At 39.9% G+C, this 20,973-nt stretch overlaps 1 protein-coding gene across 5 annotated transcripts in view; it reads right to left on the bottom strand.

Annotated features, from left to right (window-relative positions):
- The window catches only part of Osbpl8 (oxysterol binding protein-like 8), a 132,508-nt gene that overhangs the window by 17,663 nt on the left and 93,872 nt on the right, over positions 1-20,973 (bottom strand). For all 5 annotated transcript variants that reach the window (XM_006513637.3, NM_175489.3, NM_001003717.1 and 2 more), the window contains 10 exons: positions 16,330-16,407; positions 13,951-14,052; positions 11,779-11,982; positions 10,145-10,229; positions 8,925-9,096; positions 7,276-7,513; positions 6,377-6,561; positions 4,515-4,596; positions 3,029-3,127; positions 2,244-2,340 (listed from right to left, as the gene is read on the bottom strand). In XM_006513637.3, coding sequence (XP_006513700.1) covers positions 2,244-2,340; positions 3,029-3,127; positions 4,515-4,596; positions 6,377-6,561; positions 7,276-7,513; positions 8,925-9,096; positions 10,145-10,229; positions 11,779-11,982; positions 13,951-14,052; positions 16,330-16,407 — 1,342 coding nt within the window. The remainder of the gene's footprint in view (positions 1-2,243; positions 2,341-3,028; positions 3,128-4,514; positions 4,597-6,376; positions 6,562-7,275; positions 7,514-8,924; positions 9,097-10,144; positions 10,230-11,778; positions 11,983-13,950; positions 14,053-16,329; positions 16,408-20,973) is intronic.

Genomic DNA, 20,973 nt, shown 5'->3' with positions numbered 1-20,973 from the left:
TGGCTTGGTAGCACATACCTGTATCAACATTTGGGAGGTAGACACAGGAGGACTGGGGGTCTAGCATCAGCCTGAACCACAGAGAAAGGTCTTAAATGGCTATTTCGAATGACTAGGGGCTGGAAATGTAGTTCTGTCCTTATCTACCATGTTCAAGGCTAGGGTTTGATCCCCTGTTTACTTGTCTGTCGATTGGCCTGATTATGTATGTACTTCCTATCTACCTATCTACCTCCATGCCTAACCTATTATCCTAAAATGTCCCTATTATCTCTGGGAAAACACTGATCTGTTCCTACCATTCTATTATTACCAATTCTAGCAAGCATTATAAAATATATAATTTATATTTGGCTTATTTTACCTAGCACATATTTTTCAGATGTCTATGCTACTGTCTCAAGCATTCATTTTTTTTTAAAAGATTTATTTATTTATTACATGTAAGTACACTGTAGCTGTCTTCAGATACTCCAGAAGAGGGCGTCAGATCTCCTTACAGATGGTTGTGAGCCACCATGTGGTTGCTGGGATTTGAACTCTGGACCTTCGGAAGAGCAGTCGGGTGCTATTACCCACTGAGCCATCTCACCAGCCCGCATTCATTTTTTAAATAGAAACTCAGTATTCTATAGCTATGAAAGGTCTACAGGAGTTGGTGTTGGATGTATGTACAGCCATGACCTTCCCCTGGTTCCCAACTAGCCCAGCCCTAATAGCTACCATTTCTACTGTCTCTTGATCAACTTTTCTAGGGTCCAACATAAGAGCTGCCATGTGCTATTTGCGTAATAGGCTACTTCATAAGTTATATATACATAGTCTCCTCAGATGTCTGCACTCAAAGGAAAAAAATGAGGATTAAAAAAAAAAAAAAAGAGCCAGGCGTGGTGGTGCACGCCTTTAATCCCAGCATATGGGAGGCAGAGGCAGGTGGATTTCTGAGTTCAAGTCCAGCCTGGTCTACAAAGTGAGTTCCAGGACAGCCAGGGCTACACGGAGAAATCCTGTCTCGGAAAAAAACCAAAAGTACCCTTGTAAAGTCTGGATTCTTTCAAATTATAAAGAGCCAGCCCTGGGACATGTAAGTTGTATTAACACATAAGAAAAAGAAAGCAAAATGCAGAAACAATACCAGAATATAAACCATGAACCTGGTCCACAGTAAGGGATGTCTACAGGGAGGAACAAGGACTCATTAAAGCCACTGATAGTGTAGCTGGGGTGGGTAAGGGGACTGAAGCTTAATAGGAGTAATCTCAATATAAAATATGTGGAACTTTGGGAGAAAAAAAACCCCACCTCAAATCAAAAGCAAAATTGGTGTGGGGGAGGGGGTGTTGAAGCTGTAATACTGTAGGGTTCCTGTCACAGACTCATTTCTGACTGTGACTACTCACATAATTAAAATTTAAATTTCTGTTTACATATTTTAGCTTTTCTATTTTGCACTTATGTTTGTTTTCTTAGGTTTAAAATTCTTAAATTTAATTCTCTGAGTTTTTAAGTATTTCTAAAATTAGAAAGCCAAATAATAGCATTTAAAGATAATATTCTACCACTATATAATTTTGTACCTCTGTCTTCTTTGAATTGTAAAGATACAGTATTAAGGCTTCCTACCATATTTTTCTATAATCCTCTCTATACTCACAAACATTTTCAATAGTATGTCATTAGCCCAAGGTTAAACACCATTGCTCAATGACCCAGGGTCAAAGTAGATTCTCTCTAAATTCAAAGACTAGAAATGAAAGAGCAATTCCCTCAGGTACCCTGAAACCAAACCAAACACACTGGTGAGATAAAGGCAAAACAAACTCACAATGCATGAGCGGGATGTGGTAGGCACTCACTGTGTCCTGCCTTAAGCGATGCTTTATATGTGGTGCTGAAGTTTGATAAATGTGCCTTTATAAGAACTAAAACAGGCTCAGTTAAAGATGGTACCTAAATGACATGAACTCCTTGCCAAAAATGACAAATAAAATCCATTTATTGCTGGGCATGGTGGCGCACGCCTTTAATCCCAGCACTCGGGAGGCAGAGGCAGGTGGATTTCTGAGTTCAAGGCCAGCCTGGTCTACAAAGTGAGTTCCAGGACAGCCAGGGCTACACAGAGAAACCCTGTCTCGAAAACAAAACAAGCAAACAAACAAAACAAAAATCGTATTTACAAATGAAAACGTACCAGAAAACACAACATTTTGGAGAAGCACAGTTTAGGATAAGGGAACACTCACCATAAAACTTGGACTTAGCCAGGATGCTACCACTAAGGCAAAACCCATCTTTCCGGTTACTGACATAAAAGGCAGATATTGGTGGGTGATGGGACACCTAGTGAACACAGGAAAAGTCAAAGTCAGGACATTTAAGAAAACAAGCTTGCAACTGTGCTAATAGCAAGCGTTCAGAAGTCAGCACGAGTAAGAGGACAGCTGGTAAGCAACAGCATAAGTATTAGTCACTACGGTAACCAGATTTCTGTCTCTAAGGAAATGGACCCCCTGGCAATCGTACCACAAGACAAAAAAAAAAAAAAAAAAGTTTGATTTTGGGTGGAAATGATAATACACCATTTCTAACTTGAGATTATAATACAGCTTTCAGAGAGGAGGGTTTTAGGAGCCCCTCCAGCCCTGCCCCCAACCCCAACAGCAGGTGCACAAAGCTCAGAAAACCCAGTTTTTGTGCTGTTAACAATGTAGGGAAGCACTACCAGCCGAGGAACTAATAAATTCTTTCCTCAAAAGCCATGAGATGACCATGGAAAGCAATCATCTATCCCAGCCAAATGTAAGGAGAATTATAAACTGGTGGGCAGCCTGACTGGAGCCACGCAAGAGCCAAGTGACGACAGCCATGCTCAGCAGCATGGTATTCAGTAGTGTCCTGCTCTAGAATGTTCAATGCTTATCAAAGCTTACCTAGCAATAAGCTAAATAACAGTGATTTACCAAGTAAGACTTTCTCAGAAAATGTCCTAGCACCTACAGATCCTCTTGGTAACACACACTTCTCATACCTGTTCAGCAATATAGAAAGTTTTGCTGTTTGTTCTGGGATGAATCCATAAACATCGGAAAGTCTCACCAAGTATAGGATTATATGGTTTCTTTAGTCCCTGGTTTTAAACAAAACAAAACAAATCACTTTTAAAATTTACAAATACAGGTTTAAAGTTAAATTGTCTTGTCTAAAAGACCATCTTATAAAGTTTCACAGTAAATAAAATTTACATGAAATAAAAATATAACTTCAATCAGGATTCTATCTAAAGACAAACTTTGCAATTTCATGGTAACTGCTGGTATACAACCTTAACATTATACATAAAAACTTAAAAAGAGAGAGAAAACTCAAGAATATATAAAGATGAAAGAGGGCAACGGGCATAGAAAATGGCCAAATTGTAAAATTATACATGTGTGAAAATGTCAACCAATAATAAATAGGATGTAAAAGTAAGACAGCAACTCTGAGAGGCAGGCATTCTTGTGAGATGCCTCAGGAGCAGGGGTGGCCTAAACCAGCTGCACACTGACTGATCCAGCATTTGTCCATCCACCTGCTGCAGGCCGAGGCCAGCCTATACTGTGGTTACTGCAGAGTGCTGCAGTGAACATGGAGGGCCAACTATCTTTTGAATATAAAACTGCCATTTTTAGTATTTACCCAGTATTGGAAATGCCAGATAATACAGTATTTGTATGTCAACATCTCCATCTTTTGAGTCTTTTCAGATAGACTTAAAATTTGATTTGTCCAGGTTCACACATATAGTTCATAATATTCTTAGAAATAAATTTTTTATTGGATATTTTCTTTATTTATACTTAAAAACTGAATTTGTGAATTCCTGTTTTGATGTTCTTCCCATGAAACTCTACTGTGTTCAGTTCTCAGTGCTTGACCAGCGCAATGCAAATGTATACACTCTCCTAACAGAAGGAATGTGAACTCTACTTTATTAAAACCACACTTCTCTGTGGATACAGTGATGTCACATCATTGGGTTAGTGGTGGCACCTATCCTCGGATGGCCGCTTCACCTTTCCAGTTAAAGCATTTTATATGAGCCTCATAAGTCTTTCCCACCACTGTACCTTCAAACATATTCCTTACTCTTGCTTTCTGATTGTAGTCCTTGGAATAGAAAAGACAGAGAAACTAGAACAGGAAGGCGGCTCTAGTTCTAGCTACCACAGTGCACTTACCAGTCTGTCATAACGGTTAGGACAACGAATGATCACAAACATGAACTGCCCTCAGATGCTTTTGGGAGTCAGTTGTGCTTTCTGTGTGCTTTAGCAGCCCCACAGTGGGTCAGTGAGACGCCTCAGCAGAGAGAGGTACTTGCCTCCAATTCTGCTGACTTGTTTGATCTGCAAGACTCACATGCTGTCGAAAGCACTGACCCCACGTGTACACCATGGTACCTGAATGCCCACACAATATATACACGGAAATTCTCTTAAAGGGAGGAAAAAGAAACAAAATATAAACATTACCTTTGGCTTCTTATAAAATCCTGACAAATACCATTTCACGACTTTCTTCAAACGGAAATACGGATTTTCTTCTAGAGCAGCTCTAAAAAACAAAAACGGTAAATATAGTCTTGGGGGTTGCAGGGAGGTTTTCAGTATCTGCAGAGGAGATGCTGAGCTCTGACTGCCCCTCAGCACAGGGAAATGTGTTTTGCAGAATGAGGGGATTTCATTATAGGACACTTATTTCTGTAATTTAGAATCTCCAAATTATATAGCATTAATTTTAGGCCTGTATTTCTTTTTTGAATTTAGTGACTCACTTTGACTACCAGTGTAGGCATTTTGTGTTACATATGTGTACTTTTGCAAACACATTGGAGAATTAATGTTTTCATTTTCAATATTAGTTACAAATCCTGTTTGCATCTTTGAATGTCATTTTATGCCATCACAAATTCTTTCATACTTTCTATGACTATGTTCAAATAAACAGGAAAGCAATCATATTAATTTGCTTCTAGAATACTTCTCCTTGGTGCTACCAAGATGGCTCAGAGCTTAAACTGCTTACTCCTCTGTAAGGCTCAGGTCCATCCATCCCTAGCAGCCTTGTCCAATGGCTCCCAACCGCCCGTAACTTCAACTCCAAAACATCCAAGCCCTCTCCGGCCTCTGCAGACACGCACGCACCTCTCCCCACCCCTCCTACCTGCTACAACAAATAGACACGCAATTTTTAAAAATAAATCTTTTTTAAAATATCTGTGTACCTTACCCCAGTTTTTTCTGATTCTCTGATGTACTACCCAGGGCACTGCTAAAATGTTTTTGGAAATTCCAAAGCAAAGTTCCCAAATGAGGCTCTGTAGAGCCAGGATTAACTAGGACGTCTGCGGTTAAGCGTGATTAGAGAATAAACACATTCTGCTTTTCCAATGGGCTGGACATGTAATCTCTCAGCTCCCTGTTCAGGCCATCTACTGCCCTGCCTCCACAGGATTAGGATTCTCTCAGGAACCATAAACCCAAAACAAAAACCACCCCACACAACGCTTTTTCTTTCATTGAAACAAACAAATACAGCCTTTTGAGATTTGGCATCCTGTGGTGCTTGGTGCCCAGTCAAAGGACTGATTAGGGAAGGCTCGTCCATCACTGCTCACTTGCTTGCATGCAGTCTGACAGTTGGTGTTAAAGAATCAACAGTGCAGAACACTGTTAAGAATTAATAGAGCAGAGGCTGCTGGGAGCCTCTCAGACCCAAGACTGTGATTATATCCCTGCTATAAATATAAAGCTCATGTTTCCACGTGACAAGAGTTAAGATCATTTCAATCACCAGTTTCCTCAACCATCATCCTGCACGCTTCCTGTGTATGTCACCAGCCTGATTTTCCTCTTGAACAAACTACCAGTGTAACATCTACTCTATAGAGAGGAAGTCTGGAGGGACCATGATTCCGCTTCCCTCTCCAGTGACCAACTGACTATTGTAACTCCTACAAAGGAGTGAGTGTGACTGTTCAAAGTGACTTTACAGACAAGTTCTTTTCACTTTTGCTGCTAATGTACCCAATCATTAGGCCCTCATTTATGAAAACATACTCTCCTTCACAAGTGCATCCCACAGTAGAGTCTGACCTTTGAAGATACACTACAAGATGACAGAGTCTAGATCTAGGTTTGCTGACAAACAAAATCATTGAGTATTTCTTTAGTAACAACACACTGATAGTTCTCCTAGTTTCAAAATTCTTATTAGGAAGTTTTATTTAAAACCTTACATTTACACAGTTCAAGAGCCAAAGCACTAAAGAGGCCTGGCTTTGGTTCCTTTCTCGAGATAGGGGGATTTTCTCTTTCCAGAAGACTCTACTTACTCAGACAGGAAATCGGCGTGGTAGTAGTAATCTGAAAGCTTATCCAGGAAAGAGCGGGGCTCCAAAATAAACGTAGGAAGAACCACCCTGGATAGGTCCATGCCGGGACGGACTTGCTTGAGCAGCGTCCAGATAAGGCTTTTGTTTTCTTCAGACACAGTTTCCGTTTGAGAGGCCTCACCTGCCTGTAACAATCAACAGAGCACACTGAAATATTCTATTCCTTAGACACAGACAACACAGACGAGGCAGTGAATGTCAGAAGCATGGCTCTCAGGATCACTCCAGGCATTATGGAATGCGCAAAAGCCGTTAGGTAATAGAATATAGTCTATAAAAGTAAACGCAGGGCTGCAAGAAATATCAAAGTAACAGTGGATATGAAAGAACTAAAGTATTATTGTATTTATTCAGTTAAATCTATTTTTCTATTGAAACAAGGCCTTGCTGTGTAGCCCAGGCTGCCCTTGCTGTGTAGCCCAGGCTGCCTTGAAACCTGCAGACTTAATCCTCACGTGCTGATATTACAGGACTGTGCCACCATGCCCAGCTTTGTAGTTCACTGTTTTACATACATTGAATTCTACGCACTGGTAATAACAAGCAAGTTTTAAATTTATGCTCGTTTGCAATTTACTTTATAGCTGGCAATGACATCAAGCAATATCCTATTTCAAAAACAAACTTGAAAATGTAAACCATAAGAGCACACTGGCCTATGGGTATTTGTTGTTGTTGTTGTCACTGATAAATGCAACTAAATTTCAAAATATACCTTTGAAAAGACATGTGACACAGAATATTCTTTGGGGAAAACAATAGGCCAAGCAAATAATACCTCTCGTTTTGTGTAGGAATTTTCTTGAGTTAGTGAGTCTCTGAGCCACCAGTGCACTCACCTCTCCCAGTTCTTCGTGGCTCTGCTCCATGTAGGTGGTCTCCTTTAAGGGCTCCACAGGCTCAGGGTCGATGTACGAGTCGTCTTGCCTTTCGGACGTGTCTGTGTCGCTCTCCTCGCTCTTCCCCAGCACCTCGTTGTCAGACTCATCGTGCTCCGGGTCGTTCTCCTTGTCAGATTTATCAGAGTACAAATCTTGGTCCTTAAAGTGCTGTCTTTCGATCTCACTGTCATTCAACCTTAGTGATAAGTACAAGGAAGAACAAAGGAGGCGAAGAAGACGAGTTCATAACTGGATAACGTGGCACTTACTGGAAAGGACTATGTGCTATGCACAGCTCTAAAAGCTTTACTGAGTTTCTGTAACCTTTGGAACTCCCATGCTAGGGAACACCCTTCGACTTCCCTTACAGAGCAGTGGACAGAGGCACAGGGACATGGGCAGAGCCTGCAATGACGGACGAGCGAGCGAGCCAGCGAGCGATGACTAACCCAGCTCTTCCCTCTCTCCTCTTGGGGCCAGAATATTCCCAGCGAGATGCAGTCTACGCCTGCTACCCCTGCCCACCTCACGCCTCACAACCACAGTCCTGGAAGCAGGGCCACTGCCACGGTCGGTCTGAAGAAAAACACTAAGTCAGGACTCTCAGGTTCTCAGGGAATTCCGGCTTGTCCCTGTGAAGAGCTCCAAAGTAACCCAAACTAACTGCTAAGAGCGGGATGGAAACGTGCTCCGAGCTATATTTAGCATCTATCTGATAGGCTTCATCAGCAGGGGTAAACTTCCAGGGAACAAGGCAAATAACACTTTCAGCTTAAGGGAATAAATCTGTCGCCCCAAACGAAGCTTTAAATGATAAGAGGAGGAAGGGATTGTTTTCTGTAAAGCAACAAAGAGAGGCCAGCACCTGAAAGAGATGTGTGCACTGCACTGCAGCTTTGCCAGAGAAATATTGTTAGTATTAGCTACAGTGACTACTTCAACAGGTAAAACCATGAGCCAGATAAAGTTACCACTCAAAATGCTTCCTTCCACAGGACCTAGAGAGGCTCAGTGGTTAAGAGAACTGGCCAATCTTCCAGAGGGCCCAGGTTCAATTCCCAGCACCCAAATCATATGCAACTCCTGTTGCAGGGGCCTGACACCCTCTTCTAGCCTCTGAAGGCACTGTGGGAATATGGAGCACAGACACGCATGCAAACAGGCAAACCACACCCATACACACTAAAAAAATATATAAAAATGCTTCACAAATGGCAGACAAAGCCCAGTGCCGTTACAAAGCAGCTAAGAGCAGGACAGCAGAAGGGAAGAGCGATCTCGTTATTTCAATGCAAGATGGGGTACAGGGTTCAAACTGATCTTGAAATGGGATTCTAACAGAAGCAGAAATCATTCTTAATGGAAGGCATATCATGCACACAAACAAAGGAGACACTCAGCTCACTTGTACCTGGAAAAAGGAACAATGACACAGGCTAGAATAAACACAATAGAGCCCTATGCCTGATTTATAGCAAATAAACTAATAATACAGCACGCAGATTTCAATACTAAACACATCACTAAGGTAGTAGAAATGATAACCAATTTAATAAGCAGGATGGTCTCTAAAAATTATTATCAAATCAGCAGCAAGAACTACTTACTGGAAGTTGTCGCCACTGTGGAGATTGTTAGCGCGCAGTAAGCCATACAGCGTCACGTGTGTGCTGTCTGAGGAGATGCTCAGGTCGTGCTCCTTCCCCTCCCTCACCATGGTCCGCTTAAGGAGACTGGAACACTTCAAAGCCAACTCCAAAGCATCCATCCAGCACCTTCCTAAAGACAGATGGGAAGCAAGACCATGAATGAGGCCAGCACTCATTCATTTAACCTCTCACCTTTAAACATACTGTTTCTTTGACAAGCAAGCACTGGAAACAATTTAAATGTAAGTCTGCCAGGATTTTAATGCAATCTTTTGATTTTTATGAGAATGCTTTTTGAATAATGAGAATTTTAAAATCACAATAAATAGGAGAAAACATGTATTATGTAAGCATATCCAATCTAAAATAAATTTTATCTCTGAAACCTTAGAACATTAACATGCAGTTTTAAAGTATCATACAAGGTACATAAAACACAGAAGAGAACATGTTTCTACTGGCTGAAATACTGTCTCATTGTTGACTGCATGTCTGACCCCTCCCTCCATGTAGGAGATCGTGTTGTCAGCTTGCACCGCTCACTCACAGACCCTCTTGGGACAGCCACGGATGCTCTTATGCAGTCAGCCCACACTGGAACACTGGAGGATTCCTTACAACAAGCTAATCTAGACCATACAGTGTGACAGTAAGGAACAGATCCACTATCAATTAGAAAGCTTTGCCCTTATGTTGCATATGTGTGTGGTGTGTTTTGTTCTTTCTGTATTATTTGCCAAATGAATTATGTATATAGCTAAAGGTGTGTGTGTGATGTGATGTGTAAGTTGTCTGTATTTTGCTTTCTTATATAAAATAAGACCAGTGTTATTTGTTCCACAAATGCTAACTTAAAAGTATGACAGCTTATAGGTTGCATCTCTCTCTTAAAATGATAATGTATAATGAATTACTACAAATAATTACTACTAAGTCCCCAAAGCATTCATGTGTCAGTGGAGAGTGAAAGAAAACCTGCACTGTTAACACGGCCCAGTCACATGTATCCTTCTATCCAAGTTCTTGCCTGCAAAGCTAGTAATGTGCTCAATGTTCTACATAGTTTATGATTACAGGAGTTTGCTTCAACTGTCTATGAGCACACGATATCTTCCAAGGTTAACACAAAGTAATATGCAAAATAATCATTTAAAGCCAATCCATCAAAAAGTATTTACCATCTGACTCTGAAGTAGCTCGGATAATCAAGTAGCTGCTAGGTAGAGGCTGGGTTATGGAGCCAACCGCTTCACCTTTAGGACCCTTCAAAGACAACCGGGGAACGGGTAAGTATTGTGATAGACCAACGATAAAATAGCCTGTATTATTCTTATCAGATATGGATTCATCAGGCACAAATAATAATTTAAAACAACCTTTAATTACATCCCTAAGAATGCTGTTTATTAAAGTCTTTCCCAACAAATATTCCTTCTTAATAGAAAATTGAACAAATAATAGCATTTATCACTTAAGTATTATCTTTACATATTGCTCATATACTAAAGAACACCTAATATCTAACATACTGACACAATTTTAACAAAATTTCTCTCTTACAGGTTTTATTACATGAGAAATATTGTATTCTTAAAAGTTTTTAAAAAGTCACTGTAAATATATCTAAAATTCACTAGATTAAAAAGAAATCAATTATATATAATTTATAATTAATTACTATTTATTTTAAATACTGATCACAAAAACCTTGACTTTTTACAAGCCAAGACAGAAAATTGTTTCATAACTGTAGTTATTTGAAAACACACACACACACATCCCACAGAAAACACTGGCAAGTAATCAGTACCATACCAAGGCTAAATTCAAGTGTGGGGCAGGCAGTCCCTAGATCTAAGGCACACTAGGACCTAGAATCAGACCACCGAGATTTAATCTCATCACTTACTAGAAAAACTACTCAAGTAACCACTTTAGGAGTCAACCTTTTAGTATGTCAGGAGAACTCTGTATTCTTTGCATACTTATGCGGATGAGCAGACTCCACTCAAACCTCTTTGCTTCTTCCGCATTTGTTGCTCATCCAGTAAGAAAATCTAAAATTTACCATACTAATACCATTTTAATGTTAGCAAGAATTTTCATCCTATAGGTCTTATGAGGTAAGAAATACTGTGCTTCTAGAAGTATAAATTAGGTAGCTGGACATTTAGTTATAACTCGCTAATAAAAGAAATTGAATTCTACAACAAAAATAACTCTGTAATCCTAAATTTATTTCTCAATGAATCTAGACTACTATGACTAAAAAGCCCACATCTTTTCCTAGACACGTCAATATTGTCTGGTATATAGTTAGTCCTTTATCCAAGGTGAACAACTTAACCATCCTAGACTAAAGCAGTGATCCCATCATGAAAGCTTAAGGTTTGGTGATCTGGTTAATGTAAACAGCACTGTCTGTGGTTTGGAGTTAGAATTCAAAATCAGAAATCCGCCTGCCTCTGCCTCCCAAGTGCTGGGATTAAAGGTGTGTGTTACCACTGCCCAGCAACATCACACAATGTTACAAAGAAGAATGAGGAACCACAATTAATAAAAATATAAAATTAATCTTCAATGACAAAAGAGAAAAATAAGATGTAATATATTGAGGAAATTTTTCAGAAAAATTGTCTTAGGTCTTAAAAAGCAAGAGAAAGGCTTTTTAGTACACATTCAATCATAGATAAAGACAAAAGGGAAAAATAAGGAAGACAGAAACAATATTCTGAGTCCTGGCTGAGTTAGAAGGCCTTTGACTGACTTACGCTACTTCCCCTCACTGTCACATCAACAAGTGCTCACATACCTTCACTGCCCAAATAGACTGCTCCAAAGGATGGAAAAGCTTGAAACAAAAGCCATCCTTTTTTGATGGACGTTCAATGATCTCACAAGCATTCAGAAGGACTGTTCCGACCCACTGACCATTTTTTTGTGTTTTATAGATCAGAAGCACGCCAGGTTTCAACACACACCACAGCTTGGTCCAGCTCTTCAGGGTACCACGAATCTGCAGAAAGATAAGCTCATTTTAAAGACTGACATCTGTTTCTCTTTCTAGACTACAGAATAGTAGACTGAATAAAGGCTACCAAGATGTTTTAGTCTAAAGTTATATTGCATGTATATTTACACTGAATACATCTTTAGTCAAAAGGCTACCTCATGGCAATGCACTGCAGATAAATGTTGAGTCCACATGGCTCCTGATTCTAAGAAACTCTGGTTTTTGTGGGACAGTAGGCCAAAGTTTCAGATACATTAAGTAGAATCTCTAACTTCCTCCATCATTCAAGGGTCATTAAAATAAACTTCCATAGTACTGAAATTATTCTGTGATAGCAGTTACAACTGTTAATTTTTGTGAATAAATGATTATTCTGTCTTTTTTAACTTTGCTCTTCTGAATGCTTTTAGTACTTCCAGGGCTTCTCCTAAATATTTGGTAAACAGTAAGAGGAAGAAAGAACCCATACCTAGTCCCTAAATGTACCCTTCTTAGATAACTGTTCTCAGTCATTACCTAAGGTATGCTATATAAATGTCTAGGGGGAAGTCTTTAAGTGTAGGCACATTATTTATTTTTATGAAATATTCCTCACCTCAAGCTCCAATGCCACCAATAGTTTTATCAACTTTTTCTATCACTTCATACATCTGTACTCATTAAAAGCTGTTGCTAGGCAATTCACTCGCTTAACAATGCTGAAGAGGTTGCCACTATTGTATTCAAATTACACTAGGAACTTCCTTCACATTTACTCATTGGATGTACATGAATATAGGGTGAATGAATGTACAACTCCTTAAGGAGTTAAGTGGGCAGAACCCTCGTAATCTAAGATACAGAGAGTAAGAGAGACTCTGAAGCCAGGAATAAAAAGACAAAAATCGTCAAGAAAAGGTGTGTGTGTGTGTACATCTCTCTATATAAATGAGATGGTAAATCAAGAGAATCAAAGAAAAGATAGTTACTCTGACGTAATATTCTTGTCCTTGGAGCTGTAACAATAAAAAAGAGGGCCAGCTGTCAGGGATGAAGGTATGGTTTAAAGGCAGCCGCGGTGTCAGATGTGAGATGCCGAGGCTAGAGGATGGCCATGTTTCCAAGGCTGGTCAGGGCTGCACAGCAATGCCGTGTTTCAAAAGAACAGAGTGGGCTGGGGAAAGGAGGCATGGTCCATCCATCCCGAGGCCGCCTGGGGACTTGTAGAGGATAAGTTTGACTCTGGAAATGAAAACAAGTAGGATCCAGAGCTAATTTGCTCTCAAGAAGAGAGAAAGCAAGCTGGAATTTATTTTCAGCACAAAACTGAAGAAGACCCTTGCAGTATTTGAACCGTGTGCAACCATGATGACCAGCCTCATTTTAAAGGGAGACTTGTTTTCAGTCTCTAGGAGCCAGTCGGTAGCAGTTCTGCTAAGTCATTTACTTTCACAGTCGGGAGTAAAGATGTCTGCAGCTGTCTGTTAGGTGAGAATGGGAGAGAAGCCTGAGTGACCAGGGTAAGAGGGGACAGAGATCAGTGAGGACCTGCACTCACGGCACAACGCTTTTCAAGCAAAACCTTTAAAAATTTTTTTTTCAAGACAGGGTTTCTCATTCTGTAGACAGGGCTGGCTTTGAATTCAGAGACTGCTCTGCTTTTGCCTTCCAAGTGCTGAGATTAAAGGCATGTACCACCACTGCCTGGCTCAGGTACAACTTTTATGTCAACTTGTCCAAATTCCAATCTGCAATAATACCAAATGATAAGTGGAGCAATAAAATATTTTTATAATGAGTTATATTAAACAATATGGCTTCACACCAGTCAAAATGCCGTAACAGAGCTGCTATTCTGAGGCTACTGGAGTCCCCTCTTGAGACGACTGGCACATAGGACACACACAAAGCTCCGAGCATCTACTGTTTTGTCTCACACTTCCTCATCCCCACAAGTAAGCGCTCTGTGAGAGTTCAAACCCAAGCCCCGACCTTCAGCCAGTCGGCCATGACAATGACAGAGGGGTCTGTGATGGTGCTGAGTAACTCCTTCGTGGCTCTCTTCTTCTCTTCACGGTAGTTTTTCTTTTGTACCTAACATAAGCAGAAACAAAAGACTCAGCAGGAGAAACAGTTTTACGGTTCTGGCATTTTCAGATAACAAATGAGACAGGAATTTTTGACAAGCAGGTTAGAATCTGGTTTCCATGGTCACTACACCAGGTCTATGCATGCTAAGTCAATACTGTGCTTTCACATGCACACAATCTATAGAAACACACACACAAAGTATCCCTTTTGATTTTTTAAAAAAGAGTTTCTGTGCCTATCATCTTCTTTTAACTGTGCCACAAGATTCCTGACATAAATAATATTGGCAGTGTTGGCATTGAGTGCATTGGTGAACTGATATTATTCTAAGCTCATATTGATAACGTTCCTCCATTTAATCCCTACACCAAGCCTTTCAGGTAGAATTATTATCAGCTTTATTTTACATGCAAGAACACTGAGGCCGAGACAGTAATGTGCCCCGAATCACACAGCTAGCAAAGTGTGAAACAGGATCCTGATGCAGACTGCTTTCCAAAGCTGCTCGAATCGAATCACAAGGCTGTTGTTCCCAACGCATCTCTTCCTGGTAGAAATCTTCTTAGCTACTAGCTTTTGATTATTATGAGCAATGCTGCAATTTCTCCCAAATGGAAGTTGTGCCTCTTTTTTTTTTTTTTTTAAATAAACTCCAAGATAGGATACTAAGAAACTATGAGATGAACTTGTTAATCTATTAAATGTTTTATTTTCTTAGGTAAATTACTTCTTTGAAATAACCCATGAAAGCAAAAGTGAAGTAATAGTTCTATTGTTGTTTTTTTATTTGAATGGGAAAAGAGTAATAATCTATTAGTGTTTACATTTTTTCATAAATAAGACAAAATCTAATGAAGTTAAATTTAATTGAAGTTATATAACATAATAAAGTTTAACTATTAGTTGCCTCTAATACCCAAAACTTATGGTCATTTTACTTTAGGAGGTTTTATTTATTTTTATTTTGAGTGTGGGTGTTTCCCCACCAACATGTATGTCTGTGCATCCCATACACGCAGTGTCCATGGAAGCAGGAGAGGCCAGCAGATCTTCTGGAACTGGAGCTACAGAGGGTTGCTAGCTGCCATGTGGGTACTGGACCTGAACTCAGGTCCTCTGGAGAGCAGCCAGTGCTACTGACAGCTTTACTATGAGATGGCTGATGCAGATGCACACAGGACCAGCCATGGAACACAGATGGATGTGATGGATGAGGAGGGAACGGACCTAGTAGAGAGCATGTGTTCTTTAAGCTTCGAGATCTGTGGCCACTCAGGAAGGGTAGCCTCCACACTACACATTTCTTAAGAAACAAGTTAGCAATCTGGACTTCCATTGTCTCAAAATTTAAAACATGATACAGATCAAGCAAAATATATATTCCTATGGGCCTGGAAATTAGCAAACTAACTTAAGTGGATGCCAGAAATGTCCTCTGGAAGGTCCACATCAATGAGGTACCCTCTTCATTTTCTTTTTTAATTTTTTTATTAGGTATTTATTTCATTTATATTTCCAATGTTATTCCAAAAGTCCCCCACCCGTTCCCCCACCTACTCCCCCACCCACCCACTCCCACTGGCCCTGGCATTCCCCTGTACTGAGGCAGATAAAGAGTCTACTCCAGAGCCTGTGCTATGGCGAGCTGAGGTCTAAGCCTGCTCTGGAACAGGCACCAAAATATCTTATGAGCTGAACCCATGGCAGCATAAAACACGGACATTTTGCATGTATGCTTGCCCTTCCATCTGTTCCCTTTAGGAGGATACATATCAATGTTTTGTGTTAGCCCATATTCAAAAGCAATGCAAATACAATGTGAGAAGATCATCAACATTGCTGTAAGACTGGCTCCTAGGAGTACCAGAAGCTGAAGCTATGTCCCACCAACATGACCACCCAATGAGCTGAACAAGGACACCACCAATGGGCAGGCCAAAGGAAAACCCCCACGAGGCCTCAACCCCACACAAAGAACTATATGCAACTGTGGAAATCTGGGGTGAGGAGAAGTGGCCTTCCTCAGAGAAGAACATACCAACTGGCTATTCAGTGCCAGTGGTCAGCTTTGAAAACATACATACAAGTAACATTATATGGACCGAGTAGGTTATATTTAGGACTATACATATATGCATGCAATAACAATTAACAAAAGAAGAGGCCATGAATTTTACGGAGAACAGGGAGGGGTATTTGGGAGGGTTTATAGGGGAGAAAGAGAAGGGAGAAATGCAATTATAATATACAAAAAAATTAAAAATAACTATAGAAACTAACCTTAAGAGACTCTTTCTTCGTGAGTTTACTTGAAGTTGAACTGTCCTTTTCTGAGCCATTATATAGTTTAGATTCAGACTGAGATAAAAATAAGAAGATAATTAAAACCTACAATTTTTTTTACACACCACATAAAACTTAACATTATCTTTCTTACACTCTTCCCACTTGCTATGATTTAAGCAAACAAGGATTTTAATACAAAGTTTTCCCCACATGGTATTTGTGTTTTCACATGCTTGTATGCACCCTCAAAAACTAATCTGCAATGTGAATTTAATATTCCTAAATCTTATACTGCATTTCTCAGGATATTTCTTTGAAAATATACAATTGTTTAGTTATTCTTAGTATAAAAATTGCTAAAGGAGTGTTAAAATATGCTATAAAAGGAGACCATGTAAGTTTCATCAAATTGACACACAGACTACCCACTACCTCAATTCCTCCATCTTCAAAAATTCAGGCAAAGCTACTTCAATTGTGGAGTTCAACAGAGTACTCCCAGGATCTGTTTCTTCCCACTTCTCCAGTGTACTAAAATTGTGATTAATGGCAAAACTTGCTTTTGTTTTTTAGTTTATAGTTAAGTGTCTTCATGGGGGGCGGGGGGAGTCTTTATAAAACCTGAAAACTTGAACAACACATGTTTCTGTATTCACTTTACATGTCAAAAAGAGGCTCAGAGAGGCTGATTTCTCAGACACAATCGTTAACATAGAAGTGACTGAAACCCAGCTCTTCTGATGCATTGCCCGCAGTCTCTCATTAGGGTACAAAAGCATACATTTGAGTGCTATCTCTATAAAGCTTAGAACAGTATCTACTCCCTCAATGTCCTACACATCTTCATTTCTACCACTGTCAGACGCAGGGCAGCATACTAGCATTCTTAGTAGTCTTCTGGGTATACATGGAACTTGATCCAAAACGGTAGCCCAAATGTTGAAAAGCTACACCTGTGTATCACTAGCTTTAACCAAGGATCTTTCACTCAAGTTCATGACCCACGGTGGCAGCACCATGGTTATTCCCTGGTGAGAAGACAGCCAGTGTACCAGCTGAAGAAAAGGAATGAACCAAACATTTTTGATCAACCAACGAAATGAAAATGTCATTGAAGTTCATTTATCTTGTTTATGTTAAAAATACCTCTGGTGGTTGGCATGAAATACCTTTACATAAACGGGGCATAGATGAGGAGAAAAGGAATGAACCAAACATTTTTGATCAACCAACGAAATGAAAATGTCACTGAAGCTCATTTATCTTGTTTATGCTAAAAATACCCCTGGTGGTTGGCATGAAATACCTTTACATAACGGGCATACATGAGGTTATGATGATGGTCGTTAATTGACAGGAAACGAGCTGTATTATTTTCAAAGCAGAAAACAGAGCTCAACCCCCTTAAACTTTTAAGTCACTGACCTAAGCAGCTTGAAATACCACACTGCTTGTTCTCATGATGATGGCATAAACTGTGATACCAAAACAATTTTTCATAATTACTCCTGCTACACAGTTATCTGTTTCCCCAAAACAGATAGCGCTGAGGACCTCGCCCCAAAAGATGACCCAGCTGCTGTCAGAGGAACGCAGTGCGTTACAACAGTCACAGAACTCTGCTTCCTACAAATAGGAAGAGCACACATTAGCTACTGCTGTCTAACGAGGAAGAGCACTCGTTGTTGGCTTGAATGTTGATGACATTAGTGGGTGCACACGACTTACAAAGGACTCTGTTAAGCATTGTGTATGTGCCACCTCACTTAATGCTTAAGCATTGCTGAGATAGCAGTAGCACTCCCTTTACTGTACCTACAGAGTAGATGGCTTCCCTAAATCACACAGACAGCAAATAGATAGAGTGCTGTACCTTGGCCTAATACTGAGCTTAGTGGTTTTGGTGGTCTCACTTTACTGGTTTCTTGCTTTTGAAAGCTCTTCATATAGTGTAGCAACCAGCATCAAATGTAAGACGTTTTCTCTATACATAAGAGAAAATGTCTCCCCAACAAAGTCAAGTGACAATATCTGCTTTGGCTACTCCAGGATTCCATTGTCCTATGAATAATTATCAGGCAAGAAGCATGTCATGTGGACTGGTATATCAGAACACAGACGCCTTTAGCAGCTCTGACAATACTGTGCAGTCTAGTGTGACAAAACAGCCAAGTCAGTAACCAAGTTTTATGACCCAAACAGCACTGCCTCAGCTTTCTGAGCCAGCACATTATTTTTCTTAAACTTTGGTAATGGGTTGAACATATGGCCTCTTGCATGTCAAAAAATGCTCTCTCATTGTAACAATGCTCTATCACTTAGCTATCCCTAAAGCCCCCCTTTTTTCCTTTTTACATTTTAAGAAAGCTGCCCAAGTTGTCTTTGAACTTAAAATCCTCCCGCCTCAGTCTCCTAAGTAGCTAAAATTCCAGGCATGACCCAGAAGGCCTGACTCGGAATTAACATTTTTTTTTTTTTTTTTTTTTGAGACAGGGTTTCTCTGTGTAGCCCTGGCTGTCCTAGAACTCACTCTGTAGACCAGGCTGGCCTCAAACTCAGAAATCCGCCTGCCTCTGCCTCCCGAGTACTGGGATTAAAGGCATGCGCCAACACTGCCCGGCTGAATTAACAGATTTTTAACAGAACAAAACACATGAACCATCTTTGTTTCTTTGTTGACAATATTTCATTACAGTAAGCTTTTTTCCCTTCATTAACATGACTGGTCACCATCTTAATACTGTCAAGGCTTTTAATATAAAGGGCTTCTTGAAGCCACTGTTAAGTGGCTTTAGAATGCTTAGCCCCCAGCCCCCCGGTCCCAGACACACACACACTTAACTATTATGGCCTTTCAGGCAACGTAACTTTAAAGTTATTTCTCTCTTAAAATATCCTAATTTTCTATTAACTCACAGGGTTGTTTTGGGGGTTAATTGAGGTAACACACAAAAAGTATTTAACATTATACTTGATATATGCTGTGATTCAGGTTTCTAATTATATTCTTGATTGCAAATGTAGTCAAAATCCGCCTCTCAGAATAAGGCATTATGCATCAAATCTCTTCTGATTTCCTTTAGAAACTATAAAACACTACATTTACTTAAAAAAAAAAAACCAGCAATTAAGTTACTGTGATTACAAAGATACTTTGGGCTGGAAAGGAACTTATTCAGGTAAGCATACTGTTTTTAAAAAACAAGTACTAATAACTTACAAACTTATAGGTACATACACAGAAGTTGGAGAATTAAGTTACGGGATCTATGCTACAGAAAGCCCTTATCCTAGCAATAGGATTCCGTTTATCTTACTACAAATTACTCAGACTGGCCATTCTTGTCATGAAAAAAAAAATAAAAACTTCATTTAAAAATTTTTTTGGTGGCTGGAGAAATGGTTGGTGGCTGGAGAAATGGTTGGTGGCTGGGCCTTGTGAACACCGACTGCTCTCCCAAAGAACCAGAGCTCAGTTCCCAGGATCCACATGGTGGCTCACAGCTTGTCTGCAACTCTACTTCCTGGGACCCAAAGCCCTCTTATTGCTCCTTCGGGTACCATATCTGTGGTGTACAGATATACATGCAGGCAATACACCTATATACATAAATATAAAATGAATTTTAAAAATTTAAATTTGTCCCCCCAAATTACTTAAATAAGAATGAGCAAGTTATACATTAAAATATTTAGGAACAAACTAGTTATTGTTTCTCTTGAAAAATGGCAGAGTGAGTATAATATTATTAATACCAAAAGGTTATCATGTTAAGAGTTATTAAGTATAGTTTTTGTTCAGGACAAGGTCACAAGCGGTCCAGACTGCCCTCCATTTCACTACATTTGAGTAGTCTGACACAGGAGCCACCAGCCATATATATTTACTTAGCAGCTGAGGTGTACCTAATAGAATGAGTATCCTTTTAATTTTTAAATTCTACACACAAAATAAACCCTGCATACAAGAATCACAGTTGTAACAAGGCCCGTTTCTGTGTCAGTTATTAGTGTCCACCAAGTCTGCAGAGTTCAGCCTCCTTGCCATTTCCTTCTCTCTCAAGGTAGACATGACACAGTAGCTTCATGTTTATATTCATAAAGGCTTCTGCACAGGAATATTTTTAAACCACATTTTCCACAATTCTGGTACTAAGTGCTTAGAAACAAGCCTTTAAAATAAATTCTACTGTATTTCTAGCTATGGTTAAGATACATTTTTTTCTTTGATCTTTTTTTTTTTTTTTGGTTTTTTGTTTTTTCGAGACAGGGTTTCTCTGTATAGCCCTGGCTGTCCTGGAGCTCACTCTGTAGACCAGGCTGGCCTCGAACTCAGAAATCCGCCTGCCTCTGCCTCCCGAGTGCTGGGATTAAAGGTGTGCACCACCACGCCCGGCGTTTCTTTGATTTTTAAAAGTTACAGGTTCTATATAATAACCAACAGAGCTCAGCACACACTGCTCGAAAAATGCAGCATCTCAGCAAACTACTTGTTTTAAGACAAAGGAAGCTAAGAGAAAAGTGCAGAAGGAAGAAGCCATTCTGACTGCACCTTATCTGTCTCCCTGGGACAGGCCACAAATGAATATGTAATTTTAGGCAGAAAGGGTCCAATGACACACAGACACCAAGAAGAAT

Source organism: Mus musculus, chromosome 10 (genome assembly GCF_000001635.26).
Source record: "Mus musculus strain C57BL/6J chromosome 10, GRCm38.p6 C57BL/6J".
NCBI classification, from domain to species: domain Eukaryota; kingdom Metazoa; phylum Chordata; class Mammalia; order Rodentia; family Muridae; genus Mus; species Mus musculus.
This window is presented reverse-complemented; position numbering and strand designations above follow the sequence as displayed.